A 19,264-nucleotide genomic window follows, 5' to 3' on the forward strand; every position below is an offset into this window, starting at 1 on the left:
TACTCCTTCCCAACCTCTTTCATGAACACCAATTGTGTTGCACTGGAATTGGGCACTTTGTGAATTTGAATTTAGAGAGTTTGAGATGCAGAACTACACAGGGGTAAAATTAGTGAGAAAATAGGGTCTTTAGAAAAAAGAACACGAAAAAGAAAAATCAATACAAAAAAGGAAGAAATTGGACACATGGTATATCAGGTGTATGTACACAAGCAAATTTACTTAATGAGTGAACGATTAAAAGGAATGAACTTAGTTCTCTGGTGTTCAACACTGCAGTTCTGTACAGCAATGTAAACTTACATGAGTTATACAAAACCAATAATTTTCAGTTAATAGTGATAATTTAAAGAAAATATAAAAGCAACTTATTTTAATTTCATTTTAAGTATATATAGATACACACATGCGTACTCACTTGCTACAGACCTGCTGAAATCATTTGGTCAGTCTGTCAGCAGCGAAAAGGCAGGGCACTCTAGTCCGAGCACCCTGCAGCTAAGCAGAAGGCAGCAGAGCCAGAAGCCCCCGGGTACCTGCTGGCAGCTACTTCAGCCCAGCCCAGCGATAACAGCTCTTGCCTGCGTGCCAGCCAGGAGAGCGCGGGCAGGGAGGCGGGGGGTGGAGGCAGAAGGGGGGACTGCAGGCGGGGAGGTCTGGGTTGGTGGTGGCAAAATTGAGGCCTCTAACGGCCCACATAGTATCTCGAGCCGAGTACCTCAGCTCTACTCATTAGCGTCACCGAAAACCTGAAGTATGGGAATGAAGAAAGCTCAGTAATAGCAAAAGCTGCTGACGGGACCAGGTGCCCTGCTTTCAGCTGGAGCAAAACGTGCTGCGCGCACGGTGCTCTCAGCTGCACCTGCAGGTCGGTTGAGAACATCGTATGAGACTGTCATAACATTACGGTTAAGTGCTCTTTAAGCTGTCATGAAAAGCTGAGGGTCATTTCCTCACTAAGCCTCTAAAATGATGAATTCTGTATCTATTGTCAAAGAGCAGTGCAATCACCAGCATGAAATGCGTATTTAGCCTCAAGCAGCTGTTAAGTGAGCGTTACTTATCAACACACATAAGGATTGATTACTCTTAATGAGAAAATGCTGGGGTAATGTTCCTTAAAACGTAGTCATTCTATGTAAAATATATATGCTTTTTAATAGCAATAACATATAAAATTACGTTCAAAATGTTCTCACAGCATGACTTGAAACAGCGTACACCAAAAAAAAAGTATCATTTTAGTCCTCCACAGAGGAACGTCACAGAGAGCTCATATGTGCTACGCTGTGTAAAGCTGAAATCTACTGCTAGATAAAAGATTTTGTATAGCAAAACACATACTTTTCTGCTCTATTTTGTAAATTACTTAAGAAATGCCAAAGACCACTTCCATTTGAACATATCTAGAAATAGCTGCTGTCAACACATGAAAGCAGTCACAGACCTACTCCTGTCTCTGGGCTTTATGGTCTTCTAAATGACCAATCAACATAAAATTTTCATTTTTACTCCTTTGTGTTAATTTACTTCAAATACTAATCTTTTGATATTATGTTTTTAACTCACTTCACTGGAGAAAATAAATTAAAAAAACAAATTGGAAAGCCCTTCGTGTAATGGCTCAACAATAACTGATAAAAAATTGTATTTAACAGTTATGTTTTCTTTTAAAAACCCATCACTTTCTAATATAACTTAAAAATAGCAGGAAAAAAGTACACCTAAGAAAAACAGAGAGAAGCCATTTGTCCCCAGACAAGGACATGCATTTCTCACAGACCAGCTAAAACTGAACTACTCATTTGAGTAAAGATCATGGGATCAGGATCTACATTGAAGTTTGTTTCCATTAATTTTAGATGTGGGATTTATTACTGCTCAGTGGAGGATATTGTATAGCTCTGTTTGTAACAGAACCTACCATAAAAAAATACACAGAACAATTCAAAAAACAAGAGGGAAAACCCATCTTACCCTCATATTCGGCAAGGCAGACGCACTCATAGCTATTGACGAGGTCTCTGCAGGTGGCTCCGTTCTGGCAGGGTGCAGAAAGGCATTCGTTGTATTCCTCTTCACAGTAAAGGCCGTGGTAACCTAAATCACACAAAGAGGACATGAAACAAGCTATGACACACAACAATTAAGCAACTATAGATTGTGGACAGATGCTTGCTCATTGAAATATACTGTGCAGATGGATACACGCTAAAATGTTGATTTTAAGGACATCTGCTCCCCAGGTGAAAAAAACAAAAAAAAAATCCTGGAAGCAAAAATGTTATGAGAGAAGCCCCAGCCTCAGCGATTAGCCCCAGTGAAGCCATAAACACGGAGGCTGGTGACCAAGCGCACCACGAACAATGCAAATCACCACAGTCTGATTGTAAAGAGGAATAAACTAGTATTGACGTATCTCCTAGCTTTCTTGGATCCTTGCATCAAAGCCACCTTTCATCAAAGTGGTGATAATTGTATAACAGATAATTTATTTTAATTTTAACACTGCACAACATCAAAACACTGTAGAAGCATTAAGATACTTAATTTTTACACTATTCTCAAGCTGTAGGCAGGTATTATGGTCTGATTATGCAGACAAAGAAAGTAGGAGCACTGAAAAGCCATGAGACCTGCTAATGGCCACTGAGTCATTTGTGTTATGAGGTAAAAAAATAAGGAGCTAATCCACTTGAAATAGCACTTTTCTCATTATTTAGTGTGTCATACGATCCTCAGTCTTAGCAGCTGAAATGACTTTCTGGATATAGTGTATCAGGTCAAAGTAGTATCTATTCATATTAAGTAACAGCATAAATTAGTATAATGTACCAGCAGAAATAAACTAGCTGTAATGCTAAAATATGTTTGCCTGATTATACTGGTTACTTCGTATTAAATATGAAGAATCATAAGCCTGGTAATTTTGAAGACTATGAGATTTGATATCAAGAAGCTTATTTAATTCCTCTTCAATAGACCCAGGTTACATTTTTGTTCATTAAAAGTTTCCTCTCTTCTTTCTTTTTACTTTTTCCCTTTTTTTTTTTCTTTTTTCTTTCTTAAGGTAGGGGCTTTCCAAATCAGAAGCAATGTCTAAATTTATAGGCAATACATCAACAAGAAAAAAAAGAAAATAGATTGGTCATAATGCCTAGTAAGTACAAATAATGCACTTGAATGCACCATAAGAACTGCCTTCTCCCTGATAGACAAGGATTAGCACAGAAGAATTGTAAAACTGCCAGTGTGTTTGACCAATGAAAAAAGTATGGGCCAAATTACTCAAGTCTTTCTCAACAGTTTTCCCCTTCTTTGGGGCACAGGGAGTGCTTCATAAATTAGCCAAATTACCTCTGGGGAAGGTTCAGAATTTAATATATTAAACAAAATATGTTCTTACTTTTTTGAAAGTACAAATAGTACAAATATTTCTACTAAAACATGCATCTTTCATAATGTTTACCCCCTTCCTGGAAATTACATCAAATAATTGAGTGACCAGACTTTTGCATTTTCTACATCTTTTCAACCGCTAGCTACGTGCTGCTAATAATTGCAAGTCAGAGCATCTGACTTGGGGCATCACACAGCCTACCTCCCTCTCAATCAAACCAAAGACCACGCAGTTAACATCAACTGAATTGACTGGATAATTAAGATAAATTAGTGCTTCAGATGTTTTAGTAAATGGTTTAGCTTCATGAAACCATAGCACCATCTCTTCTTTACCCACACAATAAAAGGTGAGGATCGAAATTCTAGCCCATTCTATTGTCCACAGAGTCATCCCAGAAGCTCTTTGTATGCAGTGGTGACTGCACACTCTTTTTCCTGTTGGCTTGTTACTCTATAATATTTGCCTGGTACTGAAAACATAGACTGTGAAATTTTTTATTTGTTTTAAACAAAATCTTGCCTCTATTTGTCCACTTTGCTCAATGTTCTTGAAATTTCATTCTGATGAAGGTCGATATTCCAGATTTTAAAAAAGCAGTTTCAAATATGCTTTCATATTAAAAGCACTGTTTCACAAAGAACAGTCATACAGAGAAGATATGTCATGGTATGTTAACAGTACATAAAGACACTCTTCCCACACCCCTACCATGAATTAATTTTGGTTAAATCAGTTAAACATTTAACCTTCTTGACTCATCATAGCCAACACTCCCCTTGGCCTCCTATTAGTGTGATATAATATGATGAATATGTACTTGTAATCTATAATATAATACCATGCATTGGAACAGTGTTTCTGTGGGTTTTTTTAAATCCCGATTTACTCATTACATATAGCTGTGAAAGCAATAGATGAATGAGCATACAATGAATAAAGATGCCACAGAAAAGGCCTAAAAAGCAAAGCGTAGATTCTGCAGTGTGATCTTACTTCTTCAGATAATCTCTAGTTACTAGCAAAACTAGAGACATGAGATGTGGGTATCTTTCACGAATAAAGAACCAGAGAGGGGTAGATTCTCATCTCAATATGTGGCAACCTATATTCACTCTCCTGGTCTAAACTTTTCCCAAAATTCTCACAGCACCATAAAAAATATGACAAATGCCACCCCCAGACACCATTTCCACCCCCTTCCCTCTTATGGATAATTTAAAATAAAACTGTATGAAGATACAACAGATGTTAGTACTACACAAAATGTATATGCAATATTACCCATTTGATTTTGCACAAAATAGTCTTTTCATAGTAAATAGTTAGTTGGACTAGTAGCTTATTAAGAAACATTTCAGAACCACTTTCTCCAAAGTTGTTAGCCAGGCAATACAGAATTAATTATGCTAAATGTTAGGGGGTTTTTATTAGCCTATGATGAATTTTATCTAGCTTATGACAAAGGGAAATATCCTTATGTCGCGACAACTGTAGCCAACATACAAACCACCAAAATCAGAAAACTTGAAAGAAAAACGTATGGGAATTCCCTGCGTTGAACACAGATGTAATTAGATATTTTGAGGGGGAAAAAAAATGTTGTCCACGTGTTACACAAGTCTCATCTTTCAAAGGGAGCAGAGGGAAATTTGTGACTAAAGAGTTGTCTGGTGTCCAAAATCAATATGAACTATCGTATCACCTCAGGATTAAGACAGCCCACGCTGTCAGACACTGCACACAGTGAGGGAAAGATATTTTCTCTCTCCACGAGAGGGCAGATCTCGCCCACACACGATTTCGCCCTCATCGTCCTCACCCTGGCGCCAGCAGCTTCCTTCTGCTGTAAGTGATGGGAATGGAGAAAGTTCTGCTGTGGGACCAGGCACCCGAGGGAAAGACGTATTTCTTCTCATAGAGCCAAGAGGCACCATATAATTCTTAACAAGCGTTTCTCTTTGAATTACTGCTTTCAAATTATATATAAACCAAGTATTATACTGAATTCATACATATATCCTCAAAAAGACTACGTAAATAATTTAGATGGAAACAGGAAAAATTTTCATAGATAACTTCAGAATAACAGGCTCTAGTATAGTTGCTTCCTCTTTTTCTGGTAACGTCACAATTCTGCTGCCTTTATGTTCACAAGCAATGCCAAGTACAGCTATTTGCATCTTTTGTAGCGTATAACATTTCTGTGGACGTATTCAGAAAGAAATAAATAATGCCTACATTCACAACACTTCTCCAGCTGCTGTGTCCTCGGCAGGGAAAAGACCACATCGGGCATTGCAGCTTCAAGAAGGGCAACTAATATTATTAAACTACTTTTTTCCAGGTCACTAGAAATCGTATAAGCCTTCAATAACAGCACCTTCATGAACTCAAGCAGAACTTGCCAATGATGGCCCTGTTCTGATGTGCTCTCTTCAGAGGCTGGGGAATGGACAGGGAATGTAAAAAACCTCTAAAATAAAGACATCCCTATGTTACCTCTTCTTCCTCTGCATGACTGCCCTTCTGCTACTGGTCTTTACAAAGGCAGGAACAGATCTGTTGCCACTCTACTCTGGATCCCCAAATCTTTCTTTGTCTTTTTCGCTTTCTCAAGCAACAGGGAGGCTGCCTTGGAGGCCAGGATATATGCCTGATGCTCTCTGGCATGGTCTTCAGATAGCCACATGCCAAGGCTATGTTAAAAACTGCAGAGGGAGAAAACATGAAAGGGAACACAGCATCTGTGTCAGGCAGGCTGATGAGAAGAAGCCATGGGTTTTGTCAAAGCCTTCAAGAGCAGTGGACAGAGCACAGGATACAGCAGTGCTTGTCAACATCTTGAGAATATGCACTACTATCAGGTTAACAAAAGAGAGAGGGAGAAGCTTACTAGTCTCTTTATAAATCAACAAAGACCAAAGTTGAAAGGTTTTGAGGATTTCTTAGACCCTAGCTCCTCAACACTTAATGCTTCAGCACATCAAGGAAGCAGGACAAAAAAATCCCATCTTTATGGGAAGGCCTAATGGGATACAATGGAGATTTATTCTGCAGGGAACAGCATCAATTCGTATGTGGCCACTCACTAAGACAGTTGCATGTTATATAGTCAAGAAATAAATGTGTTCAGTTAAAGTCTGAGCTTATATAGCAATTAAATGAAAGAGAGAAGAGCTGCTCCACATGGCAGGACGGTAGAAAAGCATTCTTAGCAGCCATGGCCCGATTGCATGCAGAGCCTGTCTTAATGTAGAAGTGGAAACAAGATGAGGAAACAGAGGCAATGAAGGGCTCACAGACAGTCTGGAAATGGAATTAACCTGAAGTCACTTCTGCCAGCGCTTGCATTTCCTGCCCCAGTTCCAAAATGTGGGAAAGGAAAAGACAGAAACAAGAAAAATTGCTACTGCTACAGCCAAATGCTGCACTTGCCTCTGCAAAGGCACTGAGATAAACCTACTTTCCTATAACTATCTATTAAGCTACATGAGCAAAAAATCGAGTGCAGAGAAAGTATTCTCCACAGTACTACTTCTGAATTTGCCACCATTCTTCATACCCTGTGGATTTTTTTCTGACACTCCTTTTTTTCCCCCCCCAAAAAATTGTTCAGTATGTGTGCTATCATATATATTTATTAGGCAGAAGGCAGGTGTTAATGTCTGTACATGCACTTTGCAGTTTCAAACTCCATACCCATATGTCTTTAAGGAAGCCAAATGCTTTGCTTTAATATTAAGTTCAAATATAATATAATGTCCAAACACTGGGTATTTCTTTGTTATCTGTGCCAAGTGATAAGTATTAATAACTTGGGTGTGTAAGCATATAATTAAAGTTTTAAGTGTAAAGTTTCATGTGCAATTGAAAAAATTGCACACATAATACAAAGTAGGTACTGTTGCATAGGCTTTTGAATTCCACAGAGCCCTCTCAGCAAACATTTGAAAAAGTAGTATATTCTACATAGAAATAACTTACACATTTTTTTCTACCCATTCTGGAAATGGGAACATTCAAAAGCATTAGACTGCTTTTACAAGTTAACTTATACAAATTCGCTTTTCTATACAACCTACTAGATGATGTGGGTTATCCATAACAAAGCTCACAATGAAAGCCAACACAAAAAAAATTAGTAGTAAATGCCTGGTTGTGTGTGTTCCACAAATTGTGCAGATATACAAGTATAATAACGATACTTTTTCATTCTTCAAATCTGTACACTGGCCAAAAAACCACACAAACCAAACTGCCTACCAAGCAGGGAGACTTTCACAGACCTTGGGCTAACTGGAACTGTTTAAAATTCCTCTTTCTTTAACTTTTGAGTCAGAAGTAACACAGATGAAAATCCAGCGGACATTATGCCTGCCTGCTAGTAGAAACAGTGCATAAAGGAAGGATTGCATTCGGGTCACACATATAAGCAAAACTCTGTAGCACTTTGCTTCTGTAATAAGAAGTTATATCCTCTATCAAATACCCCCCAAAAAAGAAAATGGCATCCTAGAGCTGAACACAAAAAATAAGTTTTTAAAACAGTATGTTTCAAATATACCATATAACCAACATACAAGAGAGAGTTCTAACATGTCATTTAATAAACTTACCCTTAATATAAGCTAAAAATAATAACGTATATGAATTCAGGGACATGCTTGAAAGTGAAAGACTCCTGTACAAGGAGTCAGTCATCTAGGAGCTGGCACACTGATGCTGAGAGCCTGCAAGTCAGAAAGCCTCAGGGTCAAGAGGCAGAGATCATTTCTTTCCTATTAATGTATGGTAATATCTTTATGTAGGTCAGTATGTTTATTATTAACCCTTGATAATGCTACTAAAGTGAACATAAATTTTATTCATCCACTTTACAAGCAATTGTAACAGACAACATCAAAGTCTCTGCAGGCAAAATTGTAAATAGAATCCAGCTTTTTAACATACCAGAGACACAACTCATCTACTCTATCGAACTACTTTTGATGAAGATATAAAAATATGTGTTAGGCCATGCTCTATAGTCACTACTTTAGGGTTTTTTTTAGGAATTGGAACATAGGAATCCTCAAGTTTAATTGCTCATCTGCCTTACACACAATAATTACTTAAACCACTGGCAAAGCGTGTATTATGATGCCTTCTAAATGCTAATCTACAAAGACATTGACTCTTGTTTACCTACTATGCCTTTAACTCATGAGGAAAATCTCTGAAGGTAATTGGTTCAAAATCCTGCTACTAAGATAAAAAAAAAACAAATACACACATAATGGTACATTTATAACAATGAAGAGGCATAGCAGAAGAAAACAGACAATTCTGACTTTTCCTACCTTGCTACCACCTAGGTGCAGTTCCTTAATGATCTTTTGAAATAAATTATCCAAGTTTTTAAATTATTGACAGATTAATGACAAACTCTCATAATTTGGCCTTTAGTTTCACCTTGATATGAAGCAAGTAATATTATTTGTAGAGAGAAGCCCTTCTAAAACAAGTTGTCATTTTTAAAAGTGAAGTTTACAGCAGTCTACAAAATTTTTGGAAAAAATAAATTGGTTTTTTGAATACTTCCCATTAAATTTCACACATGGAGCAACACAAGAGAGTTCAATTAAAGAAGTACCATATATGTTCTTGGATGCAGCCTCGATGGCTTCTCATCTGGCTAACTTTTAAATGCACAAATATTTTATTTAAATAAAAATAAGTTTCCATAATGAGATGTGTGAGACTACTTTTAAGTCCTGCATGACACAGAATTAATTTGAACAAACTCAACCAACAACTTCTAATCAGGTTAGGTGACAAATGTCAGAAAAAAAGCTTTTATTTGTCCAAGAATATTTAACTAGCTGTCTGTTGTTTGAACCATGGGCAAAGAACATTCTGAAGACGATTAAAACTTCCCTGGCTTACTTGGAAAAAAGAAATGCCTAGTTTTCCCTACCATGGACGATTCGGGAAAGGGCACTCATGCTGGACAGCTCCCAATACTCCAGGTTGGAAATCAGATCCCTTTTTATAGCAGAAATTTAGAAGAAAAATTATTTACACTAATCAGGAAATTCAGGTTTCTGTTGACATGACGTATCTTCCCATCACTTATACAAGATCTCTTATATCTCTTCTCTTTTTGTGTTTCAATTTCTATAATTCAAAGTGTCTGAATCCTGACAATCCTTTTACAAACTTCCCAGAACATGCACAGCACTGGTATTCTTAAAAAAAGCTCTTCATCAATCTCTGGGTTTTTTCAGTCAAACTGTGGTTTCAGTCATATATTAAAACTCGCTTAAAGATCAAAACATATTGATACATTTTGATCACTTTTCTTGTTGCCCAACATTAGGCAACCGTGTTAGCTCTCATCTCAATAGCTCCTCCATTCTCTGCTGAGATTTGTCTTGACCATGCCCTAACGTCTTGTACCACTCAATAGGTAGAAAAACAGCAGTTTTCTGTTACGAATCTGAACAAGTTAACAAAATACTCACTAGCCAATTAAGGAATAGGTCAATGCTACCAAATAACTCTCATATTCCCTGTCTTTCTGGATTATTTTTTTAACTTCAAACCTTTTTTCCTGCTCACTCCCTCTGCTATTTCATTCTTCTGGGAGTTGGGTGAGGAGAAGAATATCCAAAATGAAGGGGTAAACATTAAACTATTAAATTCTCAGTTCTAAAAATGAATTTAGGAAAACAGCACCTGGCAATTTCAACTACTTGCAATCAAAAATATATTTTGTCAGACATGGAACTAATTATCAACTGATAGGAATTCTAGTTTGTGCTCTCAATACGGCAGGATATGCTAGCTCTATTTAAATATGATTAGGCCTGTTGCTCTTCATCTCAATATCTAGTTCTTTTCTCTAAGGATCCCTCTATTATGCAAATGAACAGCAAAGCAATTAAACACTTCAGAAAGGAAGACTGAAAATTTGTAATGAAAGAATTATCATCTTCTCCTCCTGATATATATAAAACAAACCACACGTTAGGAAATACTCTTCAGCATTACATAATGCAATTCTTCTGTTCAGATGAAAACTGCCCACACCATTCATAGAAACAGCTGAGCTGAAAAATTTGAGGTCACTTAAACATCTGGACCTATCTTTCTGCAAAAATTTACCTACCCTCTGGTTTCTGAAAAGTTGCAAGCAGAAGAATCAGGGATGCTTCCTGAAAAATTGTCCATAAAAAGGGAGGGGTTTTGTTGTTTTGGGGTTTTTTTTTGTTGTTTTTTTGTTGTCGTTATTGTTAAATCACTTAATATGTCTCAATGGTTAAAGCTCACACATGAGATCCTTATAATCCTGTATGTATAAATTTGCATCTGCTGGACAACAAATTAATACTATGGTATTGTCTGCATTTCAGTTTCATATTTGCTCCTTTATAAAGAGGTATGTAATTTAATTATACATCTGTCAAATCCAAACTACAGATTTCCACTAGCTTCTGTTCATTTATGAGTACCTCTCCAAAAAACTTCTGATGGTCCTTTCCTTGTCTCCAAATAGCAGTGATTAATTTCTGACACCTTCTAGAAATGCTGCGTTAGTAGATTTCATTACAAACTCCCGATATCCAGAAATAAAACTAATCCATTCTGGTGGAGAAACAGATCAACACAAAATGCACAGAAGGTTAGTGTTTTCTACACCAGTTAAATTCAGACCTATCAAGAATCAATGTAAGGAAACTAGACAGTCTAGGAGAGTTAGGACTTCTCACTGAACTGAGTTCCAAAAATTACCTTTTTCCAACAGGCTTTATAAAATTTAGTCAAAACAAACTTTGCTGTTATATCATGCTCTGTATCAGGATAATTGCATTATATATGCACAAACTTTGTAACTGCACTAAGTACTATATAGCCAGTTGTCTAACCTAATACTAAAAGTATCTTCATTCCAAAAACCAAAACACACTGCAAGAAGAAAATTTCATCAATAAAACTGTGAAACAACACAACCTGCAACACAACCAACCGTGTTGCAGCCTCCCTCTAAGCTGATGATAGCATACATCAGTCAGAGTCTTGCTACACAATACAATGCCTTATGCTGAGGTATTCATAACGCTGAAACCTGTTCTTACCACATTTATTGATTTAATGAGTGATGGCTTATTTTCAAAAATCAATCCATTATTCCTATGAAGTGATGAATGCTTTCATCCTTAAGCAGTTTCAAACTTTACTCTCAACACCTGGAATTTCCTTGAAGATCACTTGCATCAGTTACTGAAAGTGTGCACTCAATGCACATACCATCCAAAACAAAGACATTAGCTGGTAATTCTTGTGTCTTCAGGGATCTCTTTTCAGATGAGATGCCAGTTTTATGGGCTACAGAACTTAGGCAAAAGCTCACTCTTCAGAGAAAATAGGAGAGTTCTCTATGTTTCACCTTGCTCTAAAGCCATAACAAGCAGCAGTGACATCTTTCTTCCTCAAAATGCCAATAATGCATGAAAGTCAAATTAAACAGTCCTTTTACTTTCTTTTTGCCATAAGCCTCGCTATCCTAATCTGAAATGTTCTAGGAACAGATTGTGGGCTTCTGTCTTGGGAGGAAAGGAGAAACTTCTTTTTGGAAGAGAATGAAGCTGACTTCTTTCTATGCAGAGGCTAAAAAGAAAACATCTGGATGTGGCACGTACTAATGTTCAGACACCACCTATAGAAGTACTTGCCTACTTCAGGCAAACCTTTGCAATTGGTAGGATACCTCCACATCTTGCTAAGTGAGAAGGAAGGAAAAAGAGCAGGAGAATTGCAACTGGTTTCCCACAAGGCAAGGCAAAGCTGCAGAGAGAAGGTATTCCTCTGAAAGAAACTTCAGAGAACAACATGCATGTCACAGCGTTATGTACATGTAGGACTACTAACTATCCATATCACTCCTTAGTTTTCCCCCTGTACACTGGGGATTTATTTTCCCCTTAACTTCTGCAGTTTTCAAGTTTATAGTTTCATAGGAACAGACTTTTTTTAAAAAGTGACAAAGTTATTCAAATGAAAACGAAGATTATTGGCTTTCATTCTGTAAGTGCTTAAGCAGTAGTGTATGTGCGGCACATGATATCATTCATTCTAACTGCTACTTCACCTTTTAATTATCATTGCTAAAACATATAAAGGGAGCTATAAGCACCCCAATATTCTGTTACAATGGTACAATGAAGCAAAACAATTTAGAGCTAAGCAACATGCAACCCAGACACCATGCGCTGTTACATTACCTATAACTATATTTTCAGGCTGTATTATCAGCTACCGGCTGAGTCTATTAGCTATACTCACCTAAGCAGTGTCATTAGCACTTCTCAAAACAGATAACTTATGTCAACATGGATGGCAGAACTTAATCCTTCGGGGTAACTGATTTTTTTTTCCTTCTCTAACTTTGTTCAGCTACCTCGTTTGCTTCCATCCTTCCCAAATGATCGGTGTCACACTTTCCATTCTCTTCTCTACCAAATTTTGTAATTTCAATGACACTGATACTTCACCTTAAAAAGGTTTATCCTGCAGGCTACGGTTTTATAATACAGCTGTAGATATCAACCAAGCCATATGGATCTCAGTGGGTATTTTCAGTGCTTACTCTGCAATTTTGGTTTCCCAAATGTAATGTGTAGATTCTTATCATTATTCTAAACAGATAGAACATCTGCTCAATGCGTTTTATATACTGAAAAGAAAAAAGGAAGTAATTTTAAACTGTATATTGGAACCTACATACAAAAATACTAGAAGATTTATGAAACATGTAACTGGTACAAACCAGGGATACAGAGGCATTTGTAGCTGGTTCCAACACTGCGACAAATGCCATGTGCACAAGGATTCAGAGCGCAGAAGTCAATCAGCTGAGCACATGTTGGTCCTGTAAATCCAGGACTACAACTGCAGGAGAAGGCAAGTCTATCTGCATAACAGGTTCCATTGTTCTGGCAGGGAGATGACGCACAAGGGTCTATTTTCTCTTCACAAGATGCTCCTAAAAACCCTAAAAGAAATAAATTATTTTGATAAGTAAACATTCTGGTATGCATACGATTTTAATAACTAAAGAAAGTTAAAAGCAAGCCATTGACATATCTATACTCCTATTTTTTTATTCTATGAAAATTACAAAAATACATACTTCCTACATATATTTAAGTTTACCCATTAACATGGTAGATATAAGATGTTTCAGGTACAATCATACTATCATATGACTAAGGCAGTAAAGTGCAAAAATATTTATTGAATCTGACAGTGCTTATCTACTTCACAAAGTGTATCTGGCTAGAAAAGCAGAAGACATTTTGTAAAGATCAGGAACAGACTAGCCTGGAAAAAAAAGAAAAGTCAAAACTGACCATTTTTTCGTTTCTGTTAATGCATTTGTTAAGAATAACAACCTCTAAAGCAGCACATGTGTTTACTTGAGCGTCAATAATTTAAAAGATTACCTTTTACAAGAGCATACTTCTTTTTAGCAGGAGACACAATGACTTATTGAAGAAACACCATGTAAAAATTAGACATAAGGAAAAATATATCCTTGCAAGGGAGTTGTTTTAATCAGATGTAGAAAATAATAACATTTGAACAAATTGCAGTATGCTATCTATAGTTTTTATCACATACACATACATCATACACGTAGCAAGGTGAAGCGTGGTTATTGTACACAAAAGCAAGTCAGAAAAGAGTACTCAAATTCTAGCATCCCTCCAAATAAAAGAGCAAACTGTCCTTTCCATTCAACGCTAATATTTTTTAATGGGTGTTTGGTCCATTTACACAGACCACCACTTTTCGGGCTCAAATTCCCTGCAATACCTTACATTGTAGAACAGCTCTTAAAATTACAATACACTAATCACTGGGAGTGAGAAATTAGGAAGAAATCAGGCCGGCCTCCACTCAAGACCCATCAAGCCAGCCTTACCAATCTACTTCAACAGAAAGTGTGAACCACTGCAGGTGTGCCAGTCTAAAAGACAAAGAACAGACTACGATGGCACTGCTACCCGGGAGATTGTAGCAACATTTCAGACACCAAAGAAAATAAGTATATGCATAAAAAACTATTCTAGGATTTGAAAATCATTTAATCAGAAAGAGAGAAAAACAAATTTACAAAAAAAAACAGAAAACCACAAAATGTGTCCGGTGGTGAGAGAAAGGATCAAATGGAGGATACGTCTCTGCTATAGAGCAGCCCGCCAACGACCCAGAGCATGAAAACAAGTAACGACAGGTGACACTTTGGATTAACACTCAATATTGAAATCTTATACCTGATGGAATGAAGTAGATTTTTGGCCTTACTTTTAAAGTTTTTGTATATATAAAGTCTCACTGCTGGACTAAAAGCAATTGATATATTAGAACTGAAGCCCTATATTGTATAAAGCTTATGATGAATATCAAAATTGAGACCAAATACCACATTCAATGCATACTTTATGGCATGTCATTAACTTTTACTGACTCAGTAAATATTCTTGTTACAAGCAATGCCATTCCACATTTCAAGCAAGGTACAATTCATCAGGAAATAGTTTTCAGTTAATTTTGACAGATGTGTTACTTTCAGAGCATTCTGATTTTCTCGCTTTTCTAATTATTCATGAGTCCCATTCAGGTGAGTTTAACTTTGTTTAATTGTAGTTCTAGCACTGTAATCATGGGTAGCAAGATTGTGCATGAGAAGTGCATGAGAAACAGATTCATTTATATTTTAAAGCATAACAAAAAACCCCCAAACGTTTACTAAAATTCAAAAATTCTACCATTTGTTCTTGATTGATTAGATTTGTTGAAAACCTGGGCCAGAAAGATGGAGTGTACTGAGCTCCAAGACTTGAAGAGCGAATGAGGGCTGAGATAATCAGCCTAAAGATGTTAAAGTTTCTAGCACACACACACATACACAAAAAAAGAAGAGACTGACAATTAATTTGAAATATCCTAAGGGCTTCGTCAAGGAGACACACTCCATGTTTTATAGATCCACAAAAACTCAGTGAACAGCATCGGAAAGAGGGGGAAATGGATATTAAACAAAGGTAACCCACACAGTGTACACCACAGGGATCTACTCAGAGAATTAAAAAAACTTAGATTATTGAACCTAACAAAAAGATGGAAAGCTCACAACTACCCTGTGAGTTCCAGACAAAACTAGGATATTCTTGGGCACTATTGGCAGCAGGATTTTAGTAGCATCCTCATAATACTAGGTCCTGGACAAATGACTTTAAAATCCATGTTTCCCTCATATGTTCATAAGTCTTACACCAGACCTATGGAATGAAAAACAAAGAAAAAATAATCCAGTTGTTTTTTTTAAAAAAAGTAATTAAAAAAAATAGTAAGAAACCACCTACAGATTGAACTTTTAACACTTACAAGTAACTCAGCAACAGACCAGGAAAGAAAAGCAAGTCTGGCAGGGCACAGTCAAAGAACAGAGGCAAGAGCCTTCTGCTCTCTCCACTTTGCTCTCCTGTGGCTCACATTGCTTCATGGGCTTTCTCAGGACCACCTGCACACCAGTGTTGAAGAGGGAGAGCTTAAAAACTGATATTGTGGAATCCTGTATTAGAGGTGCTCCTATAGATGATAACTGCATAACCGTCAGAAACTGAAGAGAACGGACACCCTAAAAATCAAGAATCTAATTCCAGCAACGGTTTGCTGACAAATTAAAAAAGCCTGTACCGTCGTCATAAAATCCCAGGCAGATTTAAAAGAATCTGCAAGGACTTTTAACTATTCCCAGGAGGAGATCAGCCAATGGGTCTGCTGAAATCTCTACACTAACTCTGAAACCGGATTAAAAAGGATCAAGGATATCTGAGGTCACACAATGACACTAACGCTGCTTCGCTACAACCTTTGCAATAATCTTCCCTACAAAGAGAAGCTTACTGGCAGATGGCTAATGTTTCAAGTGACAAAGCACTTCAAGAACATACGCAGGTTTAAAATACACTGAAACATGTTGCCCTTGTGCTGTCTTCACTGCACTGTGAAATGTGTTTAGCTGACTCTGGAAGTCTAAATCTTATGTATGAGTTAAATATCTGAAAATACTCAAAGCAGCAGAGGTTACACATCTGAATTGAAGATCTATTATTTTAGCATTTCTGAATGTACATTTAAGTCCATATCAATAAAGTTGTTGAAAACAAATAATAATTAAATCAAACTCAGAGGTGTATTGACTGAAAACTGAATCAAATGCTGGAGAAAAAAACCCAACAGGATTATTTATCTGTGGATAAATATCCCCTGAACTGTTCTTCAGACAGCTAACATGGACCCAACCCAGCATCTAGGTCATTATCCGTGTGACGAGACATGACTGAAATTTAAAGACTACTGGTGACTTGAAAGCTCTGAATGCAAAATCTACCAAAGGAATAACACAGAAGGTGAAGGGGAAAGATAATATTAGAAAAGATTTTACTGTTAAAAAACACTTTACAATATTTGTCCTTACACAGATCAGACCATTTGGCTAGCTGTCAAGAAGAATAAAAGCATTAAGTCAGGTGATATTCGTCATATATTGCTACAGTCCTCCAGGCAATAATAGAAACTAGATCAGAAAAATCTTTTCTGAGACAGACGAGCTCTGGATAAAAGCCAGATTTCTCATCATGGTGGGATTTTAATTACTTGGCTATTGAAAGCAAAAGAGCCATGTACAAATCAAGGAAGTTAAACATTATCTGAAGATACTGTACAGCTGCTTTTTATGCATTCTGTGGAACAACCAACTTGCCTGAATGTTATGTTAGACCTAATTCCAAGAATTACACAAATGCGAAAAATTAAGCCTGTGAATTGCTAGGACTCAGGATTATAAAACTTCAGATTTGAAATACAGGAATAAATATTAAAAGAAATACAGGCAATTTATTATTTTCGCTATGAAAAATTGTTTTGTGAGGAAATAAAAGATATCAGATGGAATTTCACCAGTATTCTGTAAAGGGAAAAAAGATACTCATCCTAAGGAAACAAGAAATCATTAAAACATAGTTATAAGATTTTGGCTGAAATTCACCCTGGCTAAGTCTTTATAGATAAAGATGAACAGAGGCTAAATCAATTAAAGCATTAAGGAGAAGTCTATTAAAAATAAAAGCAATTTGGGAAGATGCCAGGTAAACACACTACATTTGCAGAAAGTACCAGAAACTAAACAGCCATAAAAATTTTTAATTAACAACAAAATGTTCTTCAGGTAAATTAGACTCTCTTATAGTAATATTAAGAATTCTGCATTCTCTAATCACCAGTAACCTTGGGAAATCTTCCATATGCAACAGCTGTGTGACCTAATTTCCTGGAATCAAGACAATAAAAAGGTTTATTGTACATAAACCTAAAGAAGTTAGAATCACATCTGCAAGATATAATATAGAAAAAGGCTTTTACGTGAACAATGAAGCCCAGAAAAAGTGAAGACCTTGAAACTTAAACTATTCTTACTTAACCTAGGCAAATAACTTCTGTTCTCTCAAGTCAATTAAAATTCATGGTGACAACGTGCATTTTCTAGCTGCTATTGCAAATCAACACATCTGAATCACAACTTAACATCTTCTATAGCTGTCAAACTCTTTCTTTTTTAAACCACAATAAGAGCATTCATAAATTTGCTGCTTTCCAGTATTTCCAGAAATACCTGCAGGTATTTCGGGGCACTTTTGCTCAGTGTGTTGCCTAGCTGTAGTTAACCTGCAGCTAGTCAAATAAAATTGTCAATGGCAAAATAAAATCAGTCCTGAACTGTGAATTTCAAGTAATCTCTATGTTAAACACCTAATCATAACATTGTTTTCTCTCTATCTCCTTCCACAGGACGGCTATGAAATCCATTATCGCTGATGAGTATTTTTCACAAATATATCAATTTGAATGAAAAGATTTCTGCCAATTCTGTCAGAGCAGGTGACCTCGGCATAAACAAGTAGCAAAATCCCAAGAATCCAAGCTGGCTTCATGCGGTTGGCCAGCCTAAAGCTTGCTATTTTTATCAAAGATTAACATTTGCCTATAACACTGAATGCAGTTCATCTGTACACATCATCAGGACATTAAATTGCATGTAGCAGAACTTCAGAAACATCTTGCAACAGAAGTTTATTTCTTTGTTATAATAACTGTGATCTGTGCCTTGCTCACTATTATCTGGCTTTGTTCAAAACCATATTCTACTATTAATTTATTTTAATATTATCTTATAAACAAAAATTAACAACAGCCCTCCAAATGTTTAAAATATGTGAAATACTGTATTGGATATATGTATGCACCCAAGTTCCAAGTCTTTCGTTCTATCAACTTTACAATTTTTGCGTGTGTAAGGAACAGATTAGTGAGACTTGCATTTCCTCACCGCACAATCAGAAATTTCCATACACTTTTTTAAAAAAAACTTTTAAAAAATATTTCAATGAACTTAATAATTACATAGGCAAGGATAATTAGTTTCTCCATCACTGAAGCATTTATTGTAATCACATTTGCTTATTCCAACCAGCTTTTTTAATGTTTCTAATTATTATTTGTATATTGCATTGCACTGGTGTGCAATGAGTGCTTTGGGAATTTACATAACTTCTCAGTGACTTAAACAAAATGAAGTAACCAAATTCGTAAATTGATGAGTAGCACCCCAACCAACTCAAATAAAATGAATTAACATTACTGTAAATACAGTAGTATGTTATACGTTTCAATCAGTGGGAGAAAATCAGGGGAGATATTTAAAAGTAATATGGGTATTTTGGAATCATTCTGAATATAAATTTCAAATATCCA

General features: G+C 36.4%; 1 protein-coding gene across 1 annotated transcript in view; it reads right to left on the bottom strand.

Moving 5' to 3' along the window:
• The window catches only part of DNER (delta/notch like EGF repeat containing), a gene marked incomplete at its 5' end in the record, with an annotated part of 131,776 nt that overhangs the window by 15,338 nt on the left and 97,174 nt on the right, over nt 1-19,264 (bottom strand). The window contains 2 exons of the mRNA XM_082003707.1: nt 1,978-2,100; nt 13,212-13,436. Of these exons, the coding sequence (XP_081859833.1) occupies nt 1,978-2,100; nt 13,212-13,436 (348 nt within the window). The remainder of the gene's footprint in view (nt 1-1,977; nt 2,101-13,211; nt 13,437-19,264) is intronic.

Source organism: Phaethon aethereus (genome assembly GCF_964289735.1).
Source record: "Phaethon aethereus genome assembly, chromosome: 9".
In the NCBI taxonomy this organism is placed as follows: domain Eukaryota; kingdom Metazoa; phylum Chordata; class Aves; order Phaethontiformes; family Phaethontidae; genus Phaethon; species Phaethon aethereus.